The sequence below is a fragment of the Giraffa tippelskirchi genome, chromosome 5, assembly GCF_054371585.1.
Source record: "Giraffa tippelskirchi isolate mGirTip1 chromosome 5, T2T-mGirTip1v1.2.pri, whole genome shotgun sequence".
In the NCBI taxonomy this organism is placed as follows: Eukaryota; Metazoa; Chordata; class Mammalia; order Artiodactyla; family Giraffidae; genus Giraffa; species Giraffa tippelskirchi.
This window is the reverse complement of record NC_137279.1, coordinates 98,857,777-98,883,686: the sequence shown is the minus strand read 5'-3', so window position 1 is coordinate 98,883,686 and position 25,910 is coordinate 98,857,777. Positions and strand designations below refer to the sequence as shown.

General features: G+C 36.8%; 1 protein-coding gene across 4 annotated transcripts in view; it reads left to right on the top strand.

Moving 5' to 3' along the window:
- VPS45 (vacuolar protein sorting 45 homolog) overlaps positions 1–25,910 on the top strand; it is a 64,845-nt gene that overhangs the window by 23,417 nt on the left and 15,518 nt on the right. For 2 of the 4 annotated variants that reach the window (XM_081487864.1, XM_081487863.1), the window contains 2 exons: positions 1,005–1,126; positions 14,425–14,556. In XM_081487864.1, coding sequence (XP_081343990.1) covers positions 1,005–1,126; positions 14,425–14,556 — 254 coding nt within the window. Of the gene's footprint in view, positions 1–1,004; positions 1,127–6,266; positions 6,488–8,215; positions 8,340–14,424; positions 14,557–25,910 lie in introns of those variants that run through there. The other 2 variants (XR_014053091.1, XR_014053092.1) reach the window with 2 other exon arrangements.

Below are 25,910 nucleotides of genomic sequence, written 5' to 3'. Positions count from 1 at the left end.
TTTCTAAATGAGAAACAGTTGAAGCCCCTGACCCTGAGAGTGAATGAATGTGATCTTCCAAGTAACTTCAGGATTGCTGCTGATTTAGTACTATGTCAGTTAAATGAGGGACTTCCCAGGTGGCGCTAGTGGTAAGGAACACGCCTGCCAATGCAGGAGACACAGGAGATGCAGGTTTGATCCCTAGGTTGGGAATATCCCATGGAGGAGGGCATGGCAATCTACTCCAGTACTGTTGCCTGGAGAATTCCATGGAAGAGGAGCCTGGCAGGTTATAGTCCATGGGGTCGCAAAGAGTCGGACACGACTGAAGCGACTTAGCATGCATGCATGCAGTTAAATGAAATTAAAGCAGACGGTCTCTTGAAAGCTTTTTCTTTAAATACTTTAAAAAAAAAAAAAATACTGTCTGTATTGGAACAGCATCAGCATTGGCCTAAATAGCTGATATGGGAATAGTAAGATATTTCCAGGAAATACCCAAGAATAAAAAGGCAGACAGTTCTGTTAGTCATAACTATTTTGTCAGGTAGTTTTTCTGTGACAGAAATTAAAGATGAAGCAAGCAATTATAAATCTTTTAAAACTACCGATTTTCTTAATATGGTCAAAAGTTAGTTTTAATCTGCTAGCCTTTCTTATGTTTCCTGAATCTTTTCATTTTCCTGAGTATTTCTAGTCTCTTTTGCTACATAGTCCTTTTCTTTTTATTTACCTATCATATAATATTTTCACAAAAGAATGAATCAGTGAAGAGATGATAAAAAATTTAAGCAGTTGCATTTTAAAAATTCCTTTATAATAGCTAGCCTTAAATTACAGAGTATTTTCATAAGATTGGAACATTTCTATTGATGAAAATAATTAAAATTTTCCTAAAATTCCCGCTTGACTCTTATCCCATGAAATCTCTATTGCATGTCCTTTTCTGATATGAGTATCATTAACAGTTACATTGCACGTTTCAAAAAAAATGACATAAGAACCATTTCCCCCTGTCTTAGGGAGTAGAAAATGTATATACTCAGCATCAACCTTTCTTACATGAGACCCTGGACCATCTCATCAAAGGAAAGCTTAAAGAAAACCTGTATCCTTATCTAGGCCCCAGCATACTCAGAGACAGGTAAGAAAACAAAGATATTAATAATAAAATTCAGAAACACTAGGAAAATAGGGAATTTAGGGTACTATAAGAGACTACAACTAAGATTCTATCATTCTACTCTTCCTTTCCCAGTTGTTTCAATTCTCAGATTCTTCTGGTTTTACATGTGTCAAGGTTAGATTTAAATTCCTCTATCAAGCCTGAAGTATTATTTCTTTTGGAATACAGAAACAAATGTTTTGGAGCACTCCAAATACTTATGTCCTGTCCTTAAGTATCAGACTAGTTCACTTATGCCATTTAAGGTTCAGTTCCATGGCATCTAGCATTTGGAGTTTCAAATATTAAAGCTGAAAATAGATTTGCTGCTCAATTGCCATCCAGAGCAGGTTGTTACTATTTTTGGCAAGCACTGGACTTTACCAAATGTGGCCAGTATACACACTGAGACCTAATTAACAAAGGCCTTTTGTCATACTGGAGGAAAGGATGGTTTTCTTTTTAGTTATTAACTGAAGGAAGCAATTAGTTGTCATTTTAATCCGGTGGTTTGTTAAGTTTTAATAAAAACACAACTTGTCCAGAATAAACTTACATAAGCCAACCTGAAATTTTATGTATACATAAATTCTACCTAGTTATAAATTCTATACAAGAAAAATTTATGTATTTTTTATTGGGACCACATACTATAAAGAGCCTAATATATGTAGCTGAATCCTATTAGATAGATTTGAGAATTGTTACCATTGGTATAATTCTTCTATTATTTCAGCTAATTGTAATCCAAGGCCTTGGAAGAATAGTGTTTTATAAATGTAATAAATTTCCAAAAGGAGAAAAATGTTTTGAGGTACATAAATAACTCTTGTATGATAAAAATGTATTTTTTCATTTTTTTTTCTTAAAAAAACCTCTGTATTCTGGTAACAGAACAGAAAAGAATTCTTTTTAGAAATCCAGGGTTGAGAAGCAGAACATCTGGGGTTAAATTCAGACAGTATACTCATTTGGCATCAAAATTTAGAAATGTCAGTAAAGTGGTAAAAAGGAAAGCCTGCCCAAAGCTATTCACCTGAGAGGCTTTTTGAAAAACAGTATAACTCTATTAAATAGCCTTCTAATTAACATGATAAAAGTAAAAATATTGATTTTCTTATGAATTTCATATAAGAATTATTGAACAAGAAATTGGCTAAAGGGACATAATAGATCACCAGAAGAGTGGATGATTAGTTCATGACAGCAAACCTTTCTAATTTGGGGAATTCGTTTCCAAATAAATTTCAAAATGATGCTCTTCCAGCAAAATGCACAATTTATCAGTTGTCAGCATCTGTTAAAGCATTTGTCACTATTACCTAAATATATATTAATAATTCAATTGCTTCATCTTTTTTATAACAAATATTTGAATGCTTTCTATATGTCAAGAACTGCTTAAGATGCTGGGGAAGTAGAAGTGACAGGAAAGGCAAAGTACCTGCCTTAACTTACATGATGGAGACAGACAGTAAGCTAGTAAAGAAATAAAAAATATAATTTGAATGAGATAAGTGCTGTTCAGGAAATAAATAGGATAATAAGCTACAGAGTATTTTGTCAAGGTGGGGAGGGCTACTTCAGATGGAGAGAACCTCTCTAAAGAAGTGATATTGAAGATGAGTTTTGAATTACAAGAAAGACCCAATCACATAATGATGAGGAAGAAAAGCATCATAAGCAGAGGGTACACCAAAACAAAGTCCTTGAAGAAAGAAAACTTGGCAAGTTCGTGGAACAGAAAAAAGTCCAGTGCAGTTGGAGCACAGCAAGTAAGGAGGAAATAAGTTGAGAAGATAAGTAGGGCTGGATCACATGGGGTCTTGTAGGCCCTGGTGAAGATTTTTTTGTGTGTTTTGTTTTTATTTTAAGTGGCATAGAAAGCCACTAAAGAGCTTTAAACATTCAAATGACATAAACTGAATCATGTATTAAAAGATCAGCTTGTGGGGAGAATGGATTATTGAAGGCAAAATTAGAAGCAGAAAGACTACTTAGGAGGTGGCTGCAGTAGTCCAGGTAAGAAATGAATATGCTTTGGATAAGGAGCCTGGGAATGAAGGTAGAATCAATAGACTTACTTAATGGGAGTAGAGTAATAGGACAAGGGTAAGAGAGAAGTCAAGAATAATTCTCAGGTTTTAGAAGGAAAGAGTTTTATTGTTAAATTGCAGATGTCTGTTAGATAATTGGAAATGTTCAGTGCTAAATTGGAAGTCAGCAAGATTTTGGTGACTTAAAGCTATGGGATTAGACTAGATCACTCAGGGAGAGAGCATAGAAGGGGGAAAGAAAGAGTCCAGGACTAAGCACTGAATAGAGGATATGGAGTCAGCAACGGAGACTGAAGAAGAGACAGACAGAGAGGAGGAAAACCAGAAAAGCTTGATGTCATAAAGATCAAGGAGTGAGTGGTTACCTAAAGACTAGTCTTCTGAGACATAAAAAGTTGAGGACAGTGAAGAATCTATCAGATTTGGGAATATGAAGGTCTTTGATGACTTTATTCCCCAGTTTCACTGAGTTTGGAAGCCAAATTAGAGAGGGTTACAAGAAATAAGATGGAGATAATAGATATATGTATGTAACACTTTTTAAGAAGTTTTACATGAAGGTGGTCAGAAAATGGGATCGTAGTTAGAAGAGACTGTGGGCTTGGGGGAAAGAGAAATTCTAGAGCATACTTATAATCTGATGAGAATTATCCTAAAGAAAGAGAAATAGGTAATGCAGAAGAGAAAGGGGAAGAGTTGCAAAAGTGAAGTCTGAGGGAGCTAGAACACAAGCAGAGGCGATTTTGATAGGAGCAGAGATACTTCTTTCACTGTAATAGCTTTGATGATGAGAACATGGAGACCATCTTGTCTGATTACTTCTATTTTTTCAGTAAAATTGACATCAAGCTATTAGGTGAGGTACAGGATAAAAAGAAAAACCATTGTAAAATTGTTATTTTTAGGCTTGGAATCAAATTTACTAGGGAAATGTAAGTAAAACTTCTAAGCAGGGTTGAGTGCCCACTGGAGTTTTGTGTTGTTAGTTTAAAATACAGCCCATGAGCCTAGTTGTGTGGTTTTTCTCTAGCAGCTTTTAGCTGCACTAGAGTAAATGAAGAGAAGGCTGATAGCTGGGTTCAGCTAGGATTTGGGGAAATGAAAAAAAAGGAAAGTATTGGATAGTGAAAAAAGTATTGTTGAATGAATTGGAGGTATTGATGAGGTCAAGGAATTATTTCTTAGTAGAGATATTAGCATAAGTGAGTTGAAAGTTGAGGGACTGGTTATTAGAGAAAGAAGTCTTGAATTCAAGATGGAGTGGGTAGCCATTCCCTTTCAAGGGGATCTTCCCAACCCAGGGATCGAACCCAGGTCTCCCACATTGCAGGCTGATTCTTTACCAGCTGATCCACCAGGGAAGCCCTTTTGTATTGCAGATACTTGTAATGAAAAAGTTTATGTTATAATCATGGGGGTTGGTGGCTGTGGGGGATGGAGGAACAAATCAGTATGGGTGAGGACACTGGGATGTGAGATGATGTTAAAGTCACTGAAAATCTTGAAAGGAGCAAGAATGAAAAAGAGGACAGTAAACCAGAGTTAAAGTCTTCGGGGAATAAGAGAGTGACCAGGAAAGGAGGTCAGGAAAAAACAGTGCAACTATGTCGTGAGCTTCTGAGACAATGAAAATTGTGAAGAAGGCAGAAAATTGGTTATGAAGCTGTGGTAGGAGGCACAGAAGATACCTCTACCACCTCCTGGCCCTGTTTTTAACAGAAAGAAGACCGCAGAGGACTTGAAAAGACCTACTAAACAATATACTTTTTAAAATTTGCCATATAAATATACTTGCCCAAGTACACAAAGACATGTACACAAGGATATTTACCAAAACATCATCTGTAATGGTGGAAAAAAAAAAAACCAGAAACAAGGTAAATATTTTTCAATGGAGAACTGGCTACCTAGATTATAGTACATTACTGTGCATTCTTCTTAAGAAATGGCATAACTCTTCATGGGGTGATACCAAAAGCTTTCTAGGATATATTGGATAGAAAATCAAGATGCTATAGTACCCCTTTTATGTAAAACTGTATATTAGCATAAATGTGATTGTGTATATAGGTGTATATAACCAAGTCTGTGCTTGACTGTACATATATTTATATACCTATGCGGGCTTCTCTTGTGGCTCAGCTGGTAAAGAATCTGCCTGCAATACAGGAGACCTGGGTTTGATCCCTGGGTTGGGAAGATCCCCTGGAGAATGGAAAGGCTACCCACTCCATTATTCTGGCCTGGAGAATTCCATGGACTGTATAGTCCATGGAGTCACAAAGAGTCGGACACGACTGAGTGACTTTCATTCATTCACTCACATATACATATATATATATATATATATATATATATATATATATATGCAAGCACATGTATGGTTATGTATACAGTAAATATATCTGAGAGAATAAGAAATTTTTAATGATGGTTACCTCTCGATATTAAGACAATAGTTGTATACCCACTAGATATTAAGTACTTAATTTTGAAGTAAGAACTATGTTTTATTAATATTTGGGCTTTTCACAATATTTAACACAGTGTTTTACATGTAGATGTTCAATAGATATTTGTCAGATTTCTTATGTAGCCATCTGTAGTGGTTGACATGACAAGACTTACAGTTGGGAAATTTAAGCTAAAGAATAAATCTGATTGATATTACCAGAAAATTTCAATTTTTGTAGTTTGCCTGTACAGTATTTTGGCTCTGTATTCACTTAGCGCCACCCTAAGCTCTAGTCACTGTCTTCACCCTAGATCATCACATTTAAAAGAGTCATTGATTATAATTATCTTTATGGTTAACTTAAGTCTCATCATGATAGAACTTCTTGGTTTTGTTGTTACTGTAATAGTAGAAAATATCAAAGGAGATCTGGCAAGAACACAACTTTGCAAAACCAGGAACAATTGTAGAAATGTTTTAGCCCTTAGCTAAGTTAGTGGTTAACCTGTTTGGCAGTGTAGCTATATCCACAAGTTAGGTTTGATCTTTCTCCGCAGATGGTACTTTCACATGTCTTATTGAAGCTAAATTTTTTTTCTTGCTCCAGAATTACTTTTTATCCCTGATAAAAACAAGCAACTTAAACATGTGATGAGAAAATGAAGCTATCTGGTCATACATTCCAAATTTAGTAGAATTCAAAAAGGAATTACTCGTTCACATTTATATCAACTGAGTAGAATCATGCTTTTGTTTCTATGGAAGCAGCAGTCCTTTCTCATTGGCCTTTTCTCCTACAATCAATGCTCATATGATCTTTAACCATCTGTAAGTACTAATTCAAAAACTTGAATTTTAGCCATAACAGCCCACAAAATAGGTAAAATATTGCCTCTTAAAAGTTTTAAGTTTTTCTGCTTAATTTAATGATTAATGATTAAAATAATGATTTCCAGAAATACTGTATGTGAAATTTTTTGTTTATCTTCTAATAAAATTTGTTGTCTTTTAGTTCAACTCTTTTGCATCCCCGTGGACTGTAGCCTGCCAGGCTCCTCTGTCCTGGGATTTCCCAGGCAAGAATACTGGAGTGGGTTGCTTCTCCAGGGGAACTTCCCAACCCAGGGATCAAACCCACATCTCCTGCTTGGGAGGCAGATTCTTTACCACTGAACCACCTGGGAATAGGATGTAAATTGGTTGGGTTCTCAAGGTGTCCCTGTATATCTATATACAGCATGAACAGACTAATGTTTTCTAATGTTTGCTATCTTCATTAATTAATGCTTTCAGTTGCTATGGTGAATTACATAGCACAGGAAGATGTGTACAAAGAATTGAACTGTGTATTCCACTTACCTTTAACCATTATATAAAAATGTTTTACTGTTGGCCTCATCAGAACATCTACTTTTAAAATTCACCAGAGAAAGGAATTAAATGAAAAAAATGTCAGAGATTTTTTTTTTTAATTTTTTTCCACCGATGTTCCTCCTTAAGCCTCCTTAGGTAGGAAGCACAGGAAAACATTTATTAATGTTTTCATAACCAAATGTGACATAATCATCTTTGTTAGGTACACAACTGAGTCAAGCTCTATGAGCCTATCCCTATATATAAGTTTGTCCTTACAATGATACAACCTAAACCCATGACATTTTCTTCCCTGTCTAGCAATACGAAAATACTCTGGCACCCCGAAATTACCAGACTAAAAGATAGTATTCTCTGGCTGTGTTAGAAACCCACTTGAATTTATTCCTTCCCAGTTCTTGCCTTTCTTTTCCATAGGAAAGAGATGTACTCTAGAGGCAGAGGGTGGCTATGGAAGAGCAACATCATGTTCCAGGATGAGCCTTGTTGCTCTGCTCAGCTGCTTTCTAAATTGACTTATCAGACCAAGGGACTTTCCAGGTGGCTAATATGGTAAAGAATCTGTCTGCCAGTGCAGGTGACACAGGAGACTCAGGTTCGATCCCTGGGGCGAGAAGATCCCCTGGAAGAGGAAATAGAACCCACTCCAGTATTCTTGCCTGGAAAATCCCATGAACAGAGGAGCCTGGTGGGCTACAGTCCACAGTGTCACAAAGAGTTGGACATGACTAAGCATGCACACACACATATCAGACCAGTAGCTCAAAACAAAAGTGTTACTGTCTAGTTCCTCTCATCAGTCATGTGTACCCCTGTAAGAGAGAAACCTACTTCCCTTATTCTTAATGAAGTAATCTGTGTAATTCATGAGTATTTATTGAAAATAAGCTGCAAGATGGGTCTCAGGCTGGATTCATCCCTTAACGTAAAGAGCACTGCTTATGGAATGTTACTGTAAAAAGTACTCATTTTCTGGCAAAAAATCATTTCAGTTTTGAGGATTTTATTATTTCTGAATACTGTAACTGCCTATATTTTTTTCTCCTCTTGTTTTCTAAATAGCTAGGCTAGCCCTAAATAGTTAGACCTATTGGTAGACCTACATAAACCAAACTCTTGGTAGAGTGTCTTCTTGGCTTCTTGGTGGCACATTCTTACAACATTCTATTTTTTTTCCCACAGAACTCATCCTTTAATGAATATTAAACCAGTTGAGACTGCACTTGAGAAGCCATTATTATCTCAAATCACTGGTACCTCTAGGACCAATATATTGGGAAGAATTAAAAACATATATCCTTAGAAATTTAGTGATTACCCATGAGGGTAATACTATAGTAAAAGTTATGGGGACTCATATCAGTTTTTCAAGTTACAACCAATTGTAGTTTATTTGATCCCTTTCTCATGAAATAAACCCCTAAAGATCCTGACAAGAGCGGAACTTGAGTTTTAGATGTTCGTAGAAATCTTAGAAATATTAGTGTTTCTAAGAGAAATACTTCTGTAGAAATATTAGTAAGAGTTGAAACAACACATATCAGATGTAAGAAAAGACAAGAACCTGTATTTTGCCTGACTATTCAGTCCCCGAATAATTGAGAGATCATCATACTTTGCAGAAAAATATTACTATCACAGTTATATATAACTCTTCTTACGCAAATGACCTTTTCCGCAAGAAAAAGCTGGCCAGTAACTGGAAGCAAAGACATGAAGGAAAAAACCTTGATAGTGTAGAAAATTTTAGTCATTCGTAGACAGTGATGATGCTTTCCTATAAGTTTATAAAGGATTTTATAAATTTATAGGAAGCTTATAAAATAATCTGGTGTGTAGCCTAAAGCACCAGATTACTGTTGGATTAGTAACAACCTTAAGCCTCATATCTACTTTGTACTACTAGAAGAGATCATACAAATTATATATTAGGGCCACAGATTCATTGCTTCTCACCTCACTTGGGCCTTCAGGGGTACTCAATCAGATTTATGTATCCTTAGATGCATAAAGAGAGAGGAGAACCCTCTCTCTTGGCCTTATTCACCACGTCACTTTAGAATGTTTGCCATAATCTCCAAGTCACCTAACCCACACTAGTGTTTCTGCTTCACAGTGAAAAAAATTCCATGTGTCAGACATTAGCTCCCTCAGTGTCTAGCCCCATGTTTATAGGATTAGTTAGATGTATCTACCTTTATCTCTTTCCTTCATTCTAAAGGAAATATATCCTCTTTTCCTATTTAGAACTAACCTCTTTGCTATCACTAGTTTTAGACTCCTACCATCACTTCTGAAGCCTTTCTCTGTAATTATTTGCACTGTCTCTCTCTTTCTCTCCCTCTCCCCCTTTCCTCTGTATTTTCAGCTTGCCTTCCTCTGATTACTTTCCTGCAGGCTCCACACTTAACTCAGGTTTCTCCTGTTAAGTAATAAGTTTAAAGCCCTTGAGTCAGGGTTCTATTCTAACCTATTCTCCCTTCACAGTCAAGCTTCTTGGATAAAGTTACTGCCTTCACTCCTCACTTCTTCAATCCGTATACCCTGGCTTCTTGCTTCACTCTAATACACTGAAACATTTCTTGAAAAGTCGCATTGCAAGAATATACACAGTGGTCTCTTTCAGTCCTCACTTAACCATTCTGTGCTTCTTGAAACTCATCTCTTGGCCTCTCCCTTCTGCTTCTCCTCCTACCTTTCTGACAGTCTCCTTCTCAGCTGCCTTTGCTAGCTACTCTTCTTGCTTTTCCTGTAAATCTTAAAGAATCCACTCCCAACTCTGTCTTTTTGTTCTCTTCTCATTCTTCTTGATCTCCCTAGGAAGAATTCATCTATTCCCATGGCTTCAGTTGCCACTTGTATTCAGGGAAATCACCAGATCTCAATGTGCAGATGTCTGGTGGACAATTCCACTGGGATGTTCCACAGGTATCTCAAAGACATCTTTTTGTCTTCCTTTAAGTCAGTCAGTCTTGCTTTCTTTGTTCTCAAACTTAAACTACTATAGCTAGTCACCAAAGCCAGAATTCTTAAAGTTATCATGGATTCTTCTTTTATCCTCATCCTTCACATTTAATCATTGACCAAATACAGAAGAGTCTACATTTTTTGTCATCTTCTATATCCAGTCCTTCCCCTCTACTTCTGTTATTTCTTAGTTCCAACTTTTATCATATCTTCCCACAAGTCTTAAGAGTAGCCTTTTGTTCCCCAAATTTTCCCGCCAACAGCCCCCAATTCATTCTCACATAGCTGCCAAAATTATCATTCCAAAAGGCGAATCTGATCATGGTAACCTGTTACAGCCCTTCGGTGATCCCCCCATGACCTATGAGATTCAAGAGTCTCCCTCTCTTCCTCTCACTATGTTGTTGTTGTGTAGTGCCTAAGTCATGTCTGACTCTTTGTGACCCCATAGACTGCAGCAAGCCAGGCTCCAGTGACTTTCCAGGCTCTTCTCACTATATCTCTAACTTATATGCTTCACACCAGCCATAAAGGAGAAATTAGGATGACTCTAAAGTTTTTGTGCTAAGCAGGTGAAAAGATAGATTGGCCATCAGCTATATGTGGAACAAGCTTGGAGGAGAAGATTAGGGATTTGAACATGCTGAATTCAGATATAAACTAAACAGCCAAGTAGAAATGTCAAATAGATACTTAAGTCTAGCATTTTGGAGAGAGGTCTGGGCTAGAGATAGAGATTTGGAAGTCATCAGCAGATAAATGTATTTTAAACCACAAAACTGAGTGCAAGGGAAGTGCACTCAAAACTGAGTGCAAGGGAAGTTCACCTAGGGAAGTGCAGTTCAATAGAACTTTCTACAATGATGGAAATGTACTATATATCCATGCTATCTAATAAGGTGGGCTACTAGCTACATATGACTGTTGAGCATAAAATAAGGCTAGTTACACTGAAGAGCTACATTTTTAAATTTTAATTCCTTTAAATTTAAATAGCCATATGTGGCTAGTGGCTACGACATTAGATAGATCCAGGGAGTAAGTGTAGATCAAGAAGGAAGGAGGACCAGTGACTGAGTTCTGGACATTCCACCATTAAGAGGTCAAGGAGATGAGATGAGACACTGAAAAATGTAAACCAATGAAGTAGGAAGAAAACCAAAACAATATGATGTCCTGGAAACCAAGTAAAGAAACTATTTTGCAGAAGACCAAGTGATCAACTTAATTTAAAAGAACCAGAAGCCTCGATAATACACAGTACTCACAGGATATGGAAAGTAGGCACTTTCCTGAATTGCTGGTAGAACGACATCAGTGGAGCACCTTGGAGATAACTACCGAAATGTAAAATGCACAATATGTCCACACAGCTATATATAAAAGGCAGTTTATAAACTGTATGTAAAATACATATTAAATATATACATATATATGCATGTATCTTATAATAAAATATGTAAATTTGTGAATACATGTATATACACAAATTTATACACATAGTATCTCTGAAAGGATATACATAAGACATGAGTGTTTGCCTCTAGAAAGAAACTGGGGTGTAAGAGGACTGAGGTGAGAAGAAAGCAGTTTTTTTCTTTTTTTTTTTTTACAGTATACCCTTTTTTATGTTATACCATATGCAAACATTTATCTAGTCAAAGCCAGATATTTTATTTTATTTTATTTTGGTCATGCCACACAGCTTGTGGGGTCTTAGTTCCCCTACCCAAAATAAATCAGAGCCATCTGCAGTAGAAGCACAAGAGTCCTAGCCAGCAGACCACCAGGGAATTCACCAAAACAATATATTTTAAAATTAAAAAAATGATTGTAGAATATATAGCACCATGTAACACTTAAAGCATTGTGGTACTAAGTACATTTTTTCCAGTGGGTAGATTTGAATGAAGCTTTTTTTGGCTTAAAAAGTAACATTTCAAAGGCATAATTTTAAGTCCCAAGTTCACATAGAAATGTCATAATTGACTCTGCTGAATCAATTGCAAAATAACTATCCCTTCATCATTGGGAGTCTTCATTGGGTATCTCTGAAGAGATTATCTGAATACATTTTTAATTTTTTTTTCCTTATTTTACTTTTGGCTGTGCTGAGTCTTCCTTGCTGCCTAGGCTTTTTCTATACTTGCAGTGAGCAGCAGCTATTCTCTAGTTGCAATGCTTAGGCTTCTCATTGCGGTGGCTTCTCTTATTTCAGAGCACAGGCTCTAGGTGCACGGGCTTCAGTAATTGCAGCATGTGGGTTCAGTAGTTGTGGCTCCTGGGCTCTAGAGCACAAGCTCAGTAGTTGTGGTGCACAGACTTAGTTGCTCCGCGGCATGTGGGATCTCCCTGGACCAGGGATCCAACCTGTGTCCACTGCATTGGCAGGCAGATTCCTATCCATTGCACCACTAGGGAAGTCTCCGAATATTTTTTTGGTTTGTTTTGTTTTTTAATTGAAGTATAGTTGATTTACCATGTTGTGTTAATTACTGCTGTACAGCAAGTGATTCAGTTATGCACATATATACTTTCATTTTTATATTCTTTTCCACCATGGCTTATCACAGGATACCAAATGTATTTCCTTGTGCTATACAGTAGGACTTTGTTTATCTATTATATATGTAATACATCTACTAACCCCAAACTCGCAGTCCATCCCTCTTGCATTTCCCCTTCCCCTTGGCAGCCACAAGTCTGTTCTCTATTACTGTGAGTCTGTTTCTATTTCATAAATAAGTTCATTTGTGTCATATTTTCTAACTTACTTCACTTAGAAAGATAATTTCTAGGTCCATGCATGTTGCTGCAAATGGCTTTATTCCATTCATTTTTATGGTTGAGTAGTATTCCATTGTATTTATGTATCACATCTTCTTTATCCATTCATCTGTCAGTGAACATTTAGATTGTTCCCATGTTTTGGCTATTGTGAATAGTGCTGCTATGAACATAGGGGTGCATGAATATTTTTGAGTTATAGTTTTGTCTGGATATATGCCCAGGAGTGGGGTTGCTGTATCATATGGCAACACTATTTTTAGTTTTTTGAGGAACCTCCCTACTGTTTTCCATAATGGCTGCACCCAAACGTTTTTAAATAGCCACAATTTCTGATTCTGTTTTCATGAAGTCCCACAAAAGCAAATACTCGCTTGGTTAGTGATTCCTTCAAGATGTTTTAGAATAAGACAGAGAGACAAACAGAAAGGCCAATATAGGGTTGTTGGGGCTTTGGGGAGCTTTTTTTTCATGATTTATACATAAGCATGCACATCCTTTGACTAAAGATGTTTCTATTTAATTTTGTGCTGTAAACCTCCAAAATGGATGCTTCTACTTGATGTAATTTTAAGTAATGTCCAGTAAGTGATTTAACCAAGTTACTTGCCTACTAAGATTAAGTGATTTTATCTTCTCTTGATGACATGAGAAAAGAGCATGTTTTTATCCAAGGCTCAGTTTACACACTATCGTCTCCATGAAACTAGTTTCTCTTAGCCACTCAGAATCCATGGCTCTTTTACCTCTCTCTCCAGGCACTTATTTTTAAAAAATAATTAAAAATTGTTAAAAAAAATTTAACAATCTTGAAAATAATGTGATCTCCTTCTTGTTAATATCTACAGAAGGACCTAATAGGAGGACTACTCACTTTTGTTATGAAGCCATTTTGATAACAATTGAAACACAGTGAAACAACGCAGTATGACCTAAATGAGGCTAGTGACTGAGATGATGTGTCAGAACGTCCAATATCAAAACTACACCCACGAGTTCTTTGTTTGTTTCCATGGTTTCTTTTTCTTGGTTTGTCAAAGGATTGAGGAGCAAAGATTTTAAGAAGAGATGGGATTCTAGAATTAATTTATGTGTTCCATTCTTTTTTTGCACTCAAGATACTAAATGTTTCCAGTTCCCATGTTATGGGGACATCCAAATATACCAGTACTTTCCAAAATACTTTGAGGTCCTTGGACAGAAGCCATTGTAATGACACTGTACTAAGTATTTGACAAAGGGCTTATATATGAAAGGAGATGTGTAAGCATAAATTACTGTTATATTGATATCATATCACAGTGAAGTACTCTTCAGCCTCTTGAATATAAAAGAGTATTTCTACATTTGGTTCTAGCAAACACTATTGTGCTATTCTGAAATCCACAGCACAGAAATTATAAGACATCCGCTCATAAACAGAAAGCAAATCACTATTCAGCATTTCCTGCTCTGTTTCCTGCCAATTTGAGATAATTAAAACTTTTTTTAAACCTTTTATTCTATTCTGCTTTAATTCTGCTTCCTTTACCAAAAAAGAAAGATTCAGAAATTAAAACTGTGTGTATAATAGTACATCAAATCTTTGCCTTTTTTTCCTCCTTATCCTATAAAACTAACTTTCTTCATTATTGCAGACCTCAGGATATCATTGTGTTTATCATTGGAGGAGCCACCTACGAAGAGGCTCTAACAGTTTATAACCTGAACCGTACCACTCCTGGAGTGAGGATTGTCCTAGGAGGAACCACTGTGCACAACACGAAAAGGTAAGGGAGAACATTCAGTCCTGTAACTTTTTCCCCTTTCCCAGAGAGGAAGACTTAAATTCCCTTTATGTAGGAAAAGTAAGGTCAGTGCTGACCAAACTGAATACAAAAAGGAGTAAGATAAAGATAGAACATAAAAAATAAGAAAATAAGTGCCTAGAGAGAGAGGTAAAAGAGTCATGGATTCTGAGTGGCTAAGAGAAACTAGTTTCATGGAGACAATAGTGTGTAAACTGGGCCTTGGATAAAAACATGGACATAAGGCGGGAGAGAGCACATTCTAAGCAGATTTAACCACATGAACAAGTAACAGAAAGCTATGTATGTTGTCTAACATACATAGAAAAAGAACAGCAAGTAGTCAACTAGCTGGAATGTATGTAATAAGTGAAAAGGTTAACTGAATGCCTTAATTGTGGAAGGTCTTGAATTCCATGCTGAAGAATTTTTTTCTGCTTGCTTATGTAGAAAATGAGGAATCATTGAAAGTTTTCAAGCCGTACAGTTACAAGAAGGTCAGAAAGTATTTTAGGAAGATTAATTTGTAAGCTAAAGGTAGGAAGGACAGAGGATGAGGAGGAAACTAGAGACCCATGGCATGATAGTTAAATTTAATGATTGGGAGCCCTGAGAGATCCATGCTGAGCCATGTATACATAGATACACAGGAAGGCATTAGCGGTGTTTGTGTACTTTTTCACTTTTTATTATTTGCCTCTTTGCACTTTCTGTTTTGTAACCTGCATTTTGTGGTCTATGGTAAAAACTTCTTATAGTTCTAAATGTATAATCATTCATTAAACAAATATTAATTGAAAGATAAGATAGACTGGATTCGACTCTTTCCCTCTTACCATTTTTGTGAATTCATGCAAATTAGTTAACCTCTTTGTCAATTTCCAGAGCTCACTGGCCATTTATGTATTTCTCTTTGTGAATTTCCAGTTCATGTTCTTTGTCACTTATATAAAGGATAGTGAACATTTTTCTGTTATGTATTTTGCAAAACATATTTTCCTCTATTTGGTTTTTTGTTTTGTAGTATAAAACTTTTCTTTTTTTAACTTTTATGTGGTCAGAGTTACCAGTGATTTTTGCCTTTGATGTCATGCTTAGAAAGTTCTTTCCCAGTCAAGATTATATAAATACTAACCTCTATTTTTTTCCATGACTTTTAGGACTTGTATTTAAAGTTATATATTTATAATCTATCAGAGTTTTATTTTGGTGTAAACTGTGCAGTAGAGCTTATTTTTATAAAATTTGCAGAAATATTACATGTGCATACATATGTCATTACATACAGAAAAGTATACAAATGATAAGCAGGCAACTCAATGAAATAACACAAAGTGAGTACATCCATGTAACCACCACACAGATCAAATAATAGAATGTTATCAGCACCTCTGGAACCCTTCCTTATGCCTCATGACCCCTTCTTTGCACAACTCCATGTAAAATAATAGCCATTATGACTTCTGTTATTATAGTTTTACCTGCCCATAAAGGATACTTGTTGAATGAATAAAGAATGGTTAAAATTAATCAGTTCTACTTTTCTCACAAATAGATCCTTAGACAAATCTCTAATCCCCTTCAACTTACAAACTACATTTGTCCAGCGTTTTTGTTCCACTTTTTTTTATAATCCCCAAATGAATCATTATTTTCAGTATTTTTTCCACATATTTACCTCTCCTCGCTCTTCATCCTGGTCCTCTTTCTGATCCAATTTTCTTCTTACTAAAAACATCTTGTAGTAGTTCTTTCAGGTCATGGTCAACTTGATGTTTTTGTCTAAAAATATCTTGGTTTAGCCAAGTTTAGAATTTCAGGTTAATAGTTTGTTTTTTTTTTCTAGCACTTAGAAATCAGAAGACAGTCTCAGAATACTGGGACTTCCCTGATGGTCCAGTGGTTAAGACTCTGCACTTCCACTGCAGAGGGGTATGGGTCCCATCTCTGGGAAACTAAGATCCCACATGCTGTGTGGTGTGGCCAAAATGAAAAAATTTTTAAGAAAGAAGATGACCATGAAATACTATTTTCAGTTGTTGCTGTTAGGAGGTATACTCTCAACATCTATAATTGTGTCTCATCTGGAGGCAATATTTTCTTCTCTGGCTCTTTTTAAAATTATCTTTTTGTCTTTGGTGTTCTTATTTAAGTATTATATATCTAAATGTGAATTTATTTTTATTTATTTTAGTTGGTATGAAAATATATATTTGGCATTTCATAATTTCTGGAAAATTTCCAGTCATTATTTCTTTAAATACTGCATTTTTTTCTACTTCCTCTATTCCCTCCTTCTGGAATTCCTGTTAGCTATATGTTAGGCATTTATCTATTTTTTCATGTCTCTTAACCTCCTATTTATATTATCTACCTGTTATCTCTCTGTGCTGTCTTCTGTGTAATTTTTTTCATATTAATACTTCAATTCAGTAATTCTCTCTTCAGCCATGCCTAATCTGTGTTTAAGTTCTATTTGCTTCTTTTTCCAATTTGCCTGATTTTTTGTTGATTTCTTCTTTTCTCATGTTTTCAAATCCTTTCAAATTTTTCTTTAACCACATTAATTCTATTATCTGAAGTCCTTAGAGATTTAATTCTGCTATTGTGTCTGCTGACATTAATTCATGATGACTCATATCTGCATGTGTTTTGTAATTTTGGATTATGAGTTATCTTAGAGAAGACTCATGGGACTCATGAGGGGCCTAAGTTGAAGGTATATCTCTTTTGCATAGTTTTTCCTTCATTTAGGCCAGGTACCCAAAGAGTATTATCAGTTCAGAACTTTTTTAATGTTAACTTCTGTCTTGAAGAGTTCCTGAACCATACAGAACCTATACTTGTTTATTTTCAAGTTTCCTTATGATCTTCCTGTGCAGATTTTTGTTTTTCTATTCCTTCTTTTCAGTGAGGGCCTCTCAATTACTCAAGAGTCTTAATTCTAATTCCCTTTCTTACTGAGTCCTAAACCCTGGATCCTGATCCTTTGTGGCTGTTAAAATACAGTGCCCTTGTTTATAAACATTGCCATATACTTATTGGGTAGTCACAAGCATTGGTTTATACTTGCCAGCCTAAGTTTTGGTTCCCTTTTTGTGATGACTCTTAGAGTTTCCTTCAATTTCTTAAGAGGTTTAGCTATTCATTTAAAAGTATGTTTGTCATTTTTTTATCCAGCATTTCTATATGCTTTATTTAATTTCACCTTATCTAGTTGACCTTCATTTCAGAAATGGAAGGATAAGTGCGGTTGTGATCTTGGAAAAGTTTAAATTGTTAGTAACATTACATGAAGTTTACTCTAATTTGAAAACTACTAGGTGATATTTGGAAGCTTAGCCGTGCATTCTAAAATGTCAAACTGAGTATTTTGTACCTAATTCAGTAGTTTGTGGGGTACCATTGAATATTTTTGAGCACTGAGTGACACAAAACATCACAACTCTTTTATTCAGTTTTCTCCCATTGTTCCTACTGGTGGTGGTGACCCCATGGACTGTAGCCCACTAGGCTCCTTTATCCATAAAATTTCCCAGGCAAGAATACTAGAGTGGGTTGCCATTTCCTCCTCCAGGGGATCTTCCTGACCCAGGGATCAAACCTTGATCTCCTGCTTGGCAGGCGAATTCTTTACCACTGAACAACCTGGGAAGCCTATTGTTCCTGCTACTGCTAATAAAAATAATAATCGTAGTAAATATTTATTGAACATCTACTATGTGTTAGGCACTTTACTAAGTACTTTATATATATTAAGTCATTTAATCCTCAATAAGGTATATACTATTATTTTCAGCACTCTGCGTATGGAAACTGAGGCAGAAAGATTAAATAACTTGCCCGTAAACATGGTTACAAAGAGAGCCAATTCTCAGAGCCAGAGTCCATGCTTTTGATCACTCTTCATTTCCTTCATAAATATTACTTGAAAGCCTGACAATGTATTATTTTGTAAATAATATTTAATAATTTAGGGGTTAAAATGTTTTATTACTAGATAGACATATAGAATTTTATTTTCTTAATCTAAATGAGTTCTCTCATGTTTCTATATATAATTATCTGCTTTTAAATAGGCTTTACTATCAGAATCTAAAAAGGCTAATTGACTCTTAAGTGATCTTTCTGAGAGGTAATATTTCCCATTGAGTGTTTGTAGCCTCATGATCCATACCTAAGAACTATAGCATCTTCTCTTTAACTTGAAATATTAGACCTTCAACACTAATTACCTGTAACTCAATTTAAAAAGGGGGCTTCCCTGATAGCTCAGTTGGTAAAGAATCCGCCTGCAATGCGGGAGACCTGGCTTCAATCCCTGGGTTGGGAACATCCCCTGGAGAAGGGAAAGACTACCTATTCCAGTATTCTGGCCTGGAGAATTCCATGGACAGCCCATGGGGTTGCAAAGAGTAGGACACGACTGAGTGACGTTCACTTTCACTTTCAATTTAAAAAATGCTTTGGATTTAGAGGGAAAGATAGATTAGCAAAGATTTTTACACATTTCTTTGTAATTAAGTCATATTACATATAAATAAAAATGCATATATTTTCAGATGTGTTTGGCTAATTAACTGTACTATGAATAAAACTGTATTTTATTAAAAATGGGAGGGAGACCCTAAATATCTAGGTTTTTCCTTAAATTAGTGTCCCAGGTCCTGAGAAAATAATGTTTAATGTAAAAGTAAGAAAGTAAGGCAGAAAAATAAAAGAAATAAAGCAGCTTTGTGAAAGCTGTAGACTAGATTCTTCCAACTAGCCAGCTCAATATTTCTTTGTCTGACCTAATAATATGTTAAGCAGTATACCAAATTACATTTGAGCAGATGTCCTTAGCAATAGAAGGTTCAATAAAATCTTGGACAGGATTTTTCACTGGCCCCTGATCAATGAAACTTTTAGAAAGAGGAAGTTGCTATGGTAATTACCAACCTGGAAAAAAATTAATATTTGCAATACATAAATGTTCCAAAAACTGGTTTTTATAATTTACTTTCATAAATATATAACCTCTAGCAATAAGTAACTAGTGAAATTTTTCACTATCAGTAAGAAGATAATGAAGTTTGTGTTTCAGAGACCAATTATTATAAAGGCTTAAGTAATTGAAAGCAACAGTTTCAGCTTTTAGAGGAAAGGCTCATTTTTCATGATGATTGTGGACTACCTTGGGTATTACTAGACTATTAATTAATTAAGAGTTCACAACTCCTAATACATATTGAAATCCCAGACTCTCAGTAAATGGGAAGGTTAATATTTTTTAAAAATCAGTTTTATACCTCAATACAGTAGGGCTGTGAGCAGCAATAATATATGGGGGGAGAAGTTGAATGATTTGTTTCTGTGAATTGCTAGGGTTTAATTTTTGTGGGCGTCTGTACAATTTCCTATGTAATACATGGATTATTTCTTAAGAAAAAGTCCAAAGGAATAACTGATAAAGATACAGCTCTCCCTCACAAAAGTATTATTTTGAGAGATTATGGCGACCAGGAAACAGTATACTTTTAGATGTGTCATGATTAGTGCCCTCGTTTTATACTTAGAATTATGTAAAATGTGGTATGCCCCACGAAAATCTGGATTGGTAAGCATTGCAATAAACAGAAATCATAGTTGAGAATTCCCTGGCAGTGCAGTGGTTAGGACTCACTGCTTTCACTGCCGTGGCCCAGGTTCAAGCCTTGGTTGGGGAACTTAAGATCCTGCAAGCCGCGAGAGGTGCGGCTGGAAAAGAAAAGAAAAATCATGTCTTGTAGCTCGGAGTGTTATAGGCTGATATAGAATCTGTTATCCTTCCCAAGTGGGAAATGCCTGTTGCAGGGTATTTCTGGGATACAGGTTACTTGATTCTCCTGGTGTAGTAAATAAAATCTGAGTTATTTTACAGTCAGCTCCCAGCACTACCACTTACTAGTTTTTGATTTGGAGCAAGATATTAATGTAATAGGTAGATGGGTCAAAATTGGTCTCTTGCATCCTGGAAAATCATCTGTACCTCTCATGTAGCAACTTTAATAGTTTTTATCCTGGGATACCTTCTATTTCTAAAATACATTGACATTACCTTTACTTTTGTTTTGAAACAAAATCTTAATGTTAAACAAAAACAAAAAATAAAAAGCAATTTTTTCTTTCCCTCTCTGAAGTACTTCCAGAACTCAGTGAAACTTTGGTGAAAAAATAGGGACCATGTATAAGTAAGCCAAGTTTTAAGTCAGAAGTTACCTGAAGATATATGTCCCTTAGATTTTATAAGGAAATATACATTAGTTGAATCTGAAATTCAACTTGCTTTTCAGAGTTCTGCTTTAAACTGCTCTCTTTTAAGTAGTAATACCTTAATTCTTTAAAGCAGTTCTTTTATGACATTTTTTCAACGATTCAAACACTGGTCACAATGAAGCAGAGTTCTACAGGCCTTTTGTAGTTATATGACTTATTTCTATAGGACCTGCTCTGATTAGGTGTAATTGTAATTATCTTTGTTTAGATTTAAACACTATTTAAAATAGATGATGTGTGTTTGCTGCTAAGACACCAAGGAACTTTGCAGAAGCTAATTATCTCCTTAGCAACATTCTTAATAAAACTGCCTTCCAAATGAAGGGAGGTAGTCAATACTTTTTTCTTTCTATAGCCATATGAAGTTTAATATGAATTTTGTATTGCTTTCCCTTCTCCTTTATACCTAATGAAATACAAAGAAATAAAAGATAGTAACCAATCACAGGGACTTCTTCAAAGGCATAATTTTAATGCCTTTTTGAAAGCAGAGAACCTGCCCTGAAAAAGGATCCAGGTAAATGGATTCAACAGTAACCTGAACACGTGCAAGTACTTGCCCTAAGCAGTAAGTCTTCTGCCTCTGGGGTCCATGCAGGTTTAAGTGGGTAGACTCTCATCTCCTGTCTCAGTGTTTGCCCTTCCTATGGAAGTACTTCCCCCCTGCCTTTACTCCCTCCCTCTTCATTTATCTCATTAGTCATACTGGCCTAACAGAGCCTCAGTTAGGAGGAGAATAATTCAAATTTCAACTTCCGGCATTATATATGACATGAGTTGTTCTATATCACCACAGCTATTTCCACCAAAGTCTGCGTGAAACAGTGGGAAGTCATTTTGGCCTAGTTATAAGTTCTAGAATAGATAAACATTTATTGAACAAATGAGGACAGCTGTATTTACTAAATATTGGAATGCCTCTGTGAATAAAAGCAAAGATCCTAATCCTCATGAAGCTTACATTTTAATGCAGAGACAGAAATAAATAATAACTTAATAAATAAGTATTCTTTATAGTAAATCAGAAGATGATAAATTCTATGGGGAAAAAAAAGTAGAGCAAAGTGAAGGGAAATCTGTAGTGTGTGGAGGCAATAGGGACAAGCCACACTCCTCAGTGAATCAGGAAAGGCCTCATGAAGAAGAGGTCTGAGCAGAGACTTGCAGGAAGTGAGGGAATAAGCCAAACAGATGTGGAGAAGAGCATCTCAGGACAGCAGGGCTGTGGTCCTAAGGCAGGATCTTGCAGTGTATTCAAGGAGACTGGGGTCTGGGGTGCAGTCAGAGAGGTGTTGGGGGCCTGATCATGGAGGGCCTTGTAGACTATTTTGAGGGCTGGTTTTTACTGTGAGTCAGAGAGCATCGTAGGACATTGGGGTTTTGTTTTCTAACAGGTTTATAGAGGTAAAATTCATATACCGTACAGTTCACCCCCTTTAAAGTATACAATTCAGTGGTTTTTGGTGTATTCAGAGACATGTGCAAACACCACCACAGTCAATTTTAGAACATTTTTATCACCTCAAAAAGAATCGTCCAGCCTTAAGCAACCACTAATCTACTTTCTGTCTCTATCGATTTCCCTGTTCTGGACATTTCATCTAAATGGAAGCATGTAACATATAATGTTTTGTGAGTGGCTTCTTTTACTTAGTATAATGTTTTCAAGGTTCATCAATGTTATAGCCGTCTTTACTTTTTACAGATGAATAGTATTTCATTGTGTGAAATGAAATACCATATTTTGTTTACCTATTTGTCAGTGGTGGACATTTGAGTTGATTCCACCTTTTGGCTATTATGAATAGTTCAGTTCAGTCGCTCAGTTGTGTCCGACTCTTTGCGACCCCATGAACTGCAGCACGCCAGGCCTCTCTGTCCATCACCAACTCCCGGAGTCTACCCAAACCCATGTTCATTGAGTCGGTGATGCCATCCAACCATCTCATCCTCTGTCGTCCCCTTCTCCTCCCGCCCCCAATCCTACCTAGCATTAGGGTCTTTTCCAATGAGTCAACCCTTCGCATGAGGTGGCCAAAGTATTGGAGTTTCAGCTTCAACATCAGACCTTCCAATGAACACCCAGGATTGATCTCAAAGGTGATGCTGTGAAAGTGCTACACTCGATATGCCAGTAAATTTGGAAAACTCAGCAGTGGCCACAGGACTGGAAAAGGTCAGTTTTTGTTCCAATCCCAAAGAAAGGCAATGCCAAAGAATGCTCAAACTAGCGCACAATTACACTCATCTCACATGCTAGTAAAGTAATGCTCAAAATTCTCCAAGCCAGGCTTCAGCAATACGTGAACCGTGAACTTCCAGATGTTCAAGCTGGTTTTAGAAAAGGCAGAGGAACCAGAGATCAAATTGCCAATATCCGCTGGATCATCGAAAAAGCAAGAGAGTTCCAGAAAAACATCTATTTCTGCTTTATTGACTATGCCAAAGCCTTTGACTGTGTGGATCACAATAAACTGTGGAAAATTCTGAAAGAGATGGGAATACCAGACCATCTGACCTGTCTCTTGAGAAACCTGTATGCAGGTCAGGAAGCAACAGTTAGAACTGGACATGGAACAACAGACTGGTTCCAAATGGGAAAAGGAGTCCGTCAAGGCTGTATATTGTCACCCTGCTTATTTAACTTCTATGCAGAGTACATCATGAGAAACGCTGGGCTGGAAGAAACACAAGCTGGAATCAAGATTGCCGGAAGAAATACCAATAACCTCAGATATGCAGATGACACCACCCTTATGGCAGAGAGTGAAGAACTAAAGAGCCTCTTGATGAAGGTGAAGGAGGAGAGTGAAAAAGTTGGCTTAAAGCTCAACATTCAGAAAACTAAGATCATGGCATCTGGTCCCATCACTCCATGGAAAATAGATGGGGAAACAGTGGAAACAGTGTCAGACTTTATTTTTTGGGGCTCCAAAATCACTGCTGATGGTGACTGCAGCCATGAAATTAAAAGACGCTTACTCCTTGGAAGGAAGGTTATGGCCAACCTAGATAGCATATTTAAAAGCAGAGACATTATTTTGCCAACAAAAGTCCGTCTAGTCAAGGCTATGGTTTTTCCAGTGGTCATGTATGGATGTGAGAGTTGGATGGTGAAGAAAGCTTAGCGCCGCAGAATTGATGCTTTTGAACTGTGGTGTTGGAGAATACTCTTGAGAGTCCCTTGGACTGCAAGGAGATCCAATCAATCCATCCTAAAAGAGATCAATGTTCGTTTCCAAGGCAAACCATTCAATATCATGGTAATCCAAGTCTATGCCCCGACCAGTAACGCCGAAGAAGCTGAAGTTGAACGGTTCTATGAAGACCTACAAGACCTTCTAGAACTAACACCCAAAAAAGATGTCCTTTTCATTATAGGGGACTGGAATGCAAAAGTAGGAAGTCAAGAAACACCTGGCATAACAGGCAAGTTTGGCCTTGGAGTACAGAATGAAGCAGGGCAAAGGCTAATAGAGTTTTGTCACGAGAACGCACTGGTAATAGCAAACACCCTATTCCAACAACACAAGACAAGACTCTACACGTGGACATCACCAGATGGTCAACACCGAAATCAGATTGATTATATTCTTTGCAGCCAAAGATGGAGAAGCTCTATACAGTCAGCAAAAACAAGACCAGGAGCAGACTGTGGCTCAGATCATGAACTGCTTATTGCCAAATTCAGACTTAAATTGAAGAAAGTAGGGAAAACCACCAGACCATTCAGGTATGACCTAGATCAAATCCCTTATGAGTATACAGTGGAAGTGACAAATAGATTTAAGGGACTAGACCTGATAGAGTGCCTGATGAACTATGGACAGAGGTTCGTGACATTGTACAAGAGACAGGGATCAAGAAAATCCCCATGGAAAAGAAATGCAGAAAAGCAAAATGGCTGTCTGAGGAGGCCTTACAGATAGCTGGGAAGGGAAGAGAAGCAAAAAGCAAAGGAGAAAAGGAAAGATATTCCCATCTGAATGCAGAGTTCCAAAGAATAGCAAGGAGAGATAAGAAAGCCTTCCTCAGCAATCAGTGCAAAGAAATAGAGGAAAACAACAGATTGGGAAAGACTAGAGATCTCTTCAAGAAAATTAGAGATACCAAAGGAACATTTCATGCAAAGATGGGCTCGATAAAGGACAGAAATGGTATGGACCTAACAGAGGCAGAAGATATTAAGAAGAGGTGGCAAGAATACACAGAAGAACTGTACAAAAAAGATCTTCATGACCCAGATATTATGAATAAGGCTGCTATAAACATTTCTGTACAAGTTTTTGTGTGTATTGTAAAGTTTTGACCAGAATCATGACATCTGACATATTTTAGCAGAATCACTATGGTGATCAAAGCTAAAATGAATTAAGACAAGTATTATTTATCTTAAAATGTTCAGAATGAACAGGGGTTATTATAAAAATGCAAGTTTCCTAGACATGTATAAATGAACTATGCATGCCTATTGTGTGTGTGCATGCACTCTCAGTCATGTCCAACTCTTTGTGACTCTATGGACTGTAGCCTGTCAGGCTGCTCTGTCTATGGGATTTTCCAGACAAGAATACTGAAGTAGGTTGCCATTTCCTACTCCAGGGGATCTTCCCGACCCCGGAATTGAACCTGCGTCTCTTATGTTTCATGGATCCTTTACCGCTAGTGCCACCTGGGAAGAAAACTAAATGAACTATATAAATGAACTATGTGAAAGTGAAAGTGTCAGTTGCTTGGTCGTGTCTGACTCTTTGCACCTCCATGGCATATAGCTCGCCAGGCTCCTCAGTCCATGGAATGTTCTAGGCAAGAATACTAGGCAAGTGGGTAGCCATTCCCTTCTCCAGGGGATTTTCCTGACCCAGGGATCAAACTTGTGGGTCTGCTGCACTGCAGGCAGATTCTTTACTGTTCTTAGCCACCAGTGAAGCCCATACATGAACTATACCCATTATGTACTCACCTTCAGTAGACTGGGGGCTTCCCTGCTGGCTCAGTAAAGAGTCCACCTGCAATGCAGGAGTCCACCTGCAATGTAG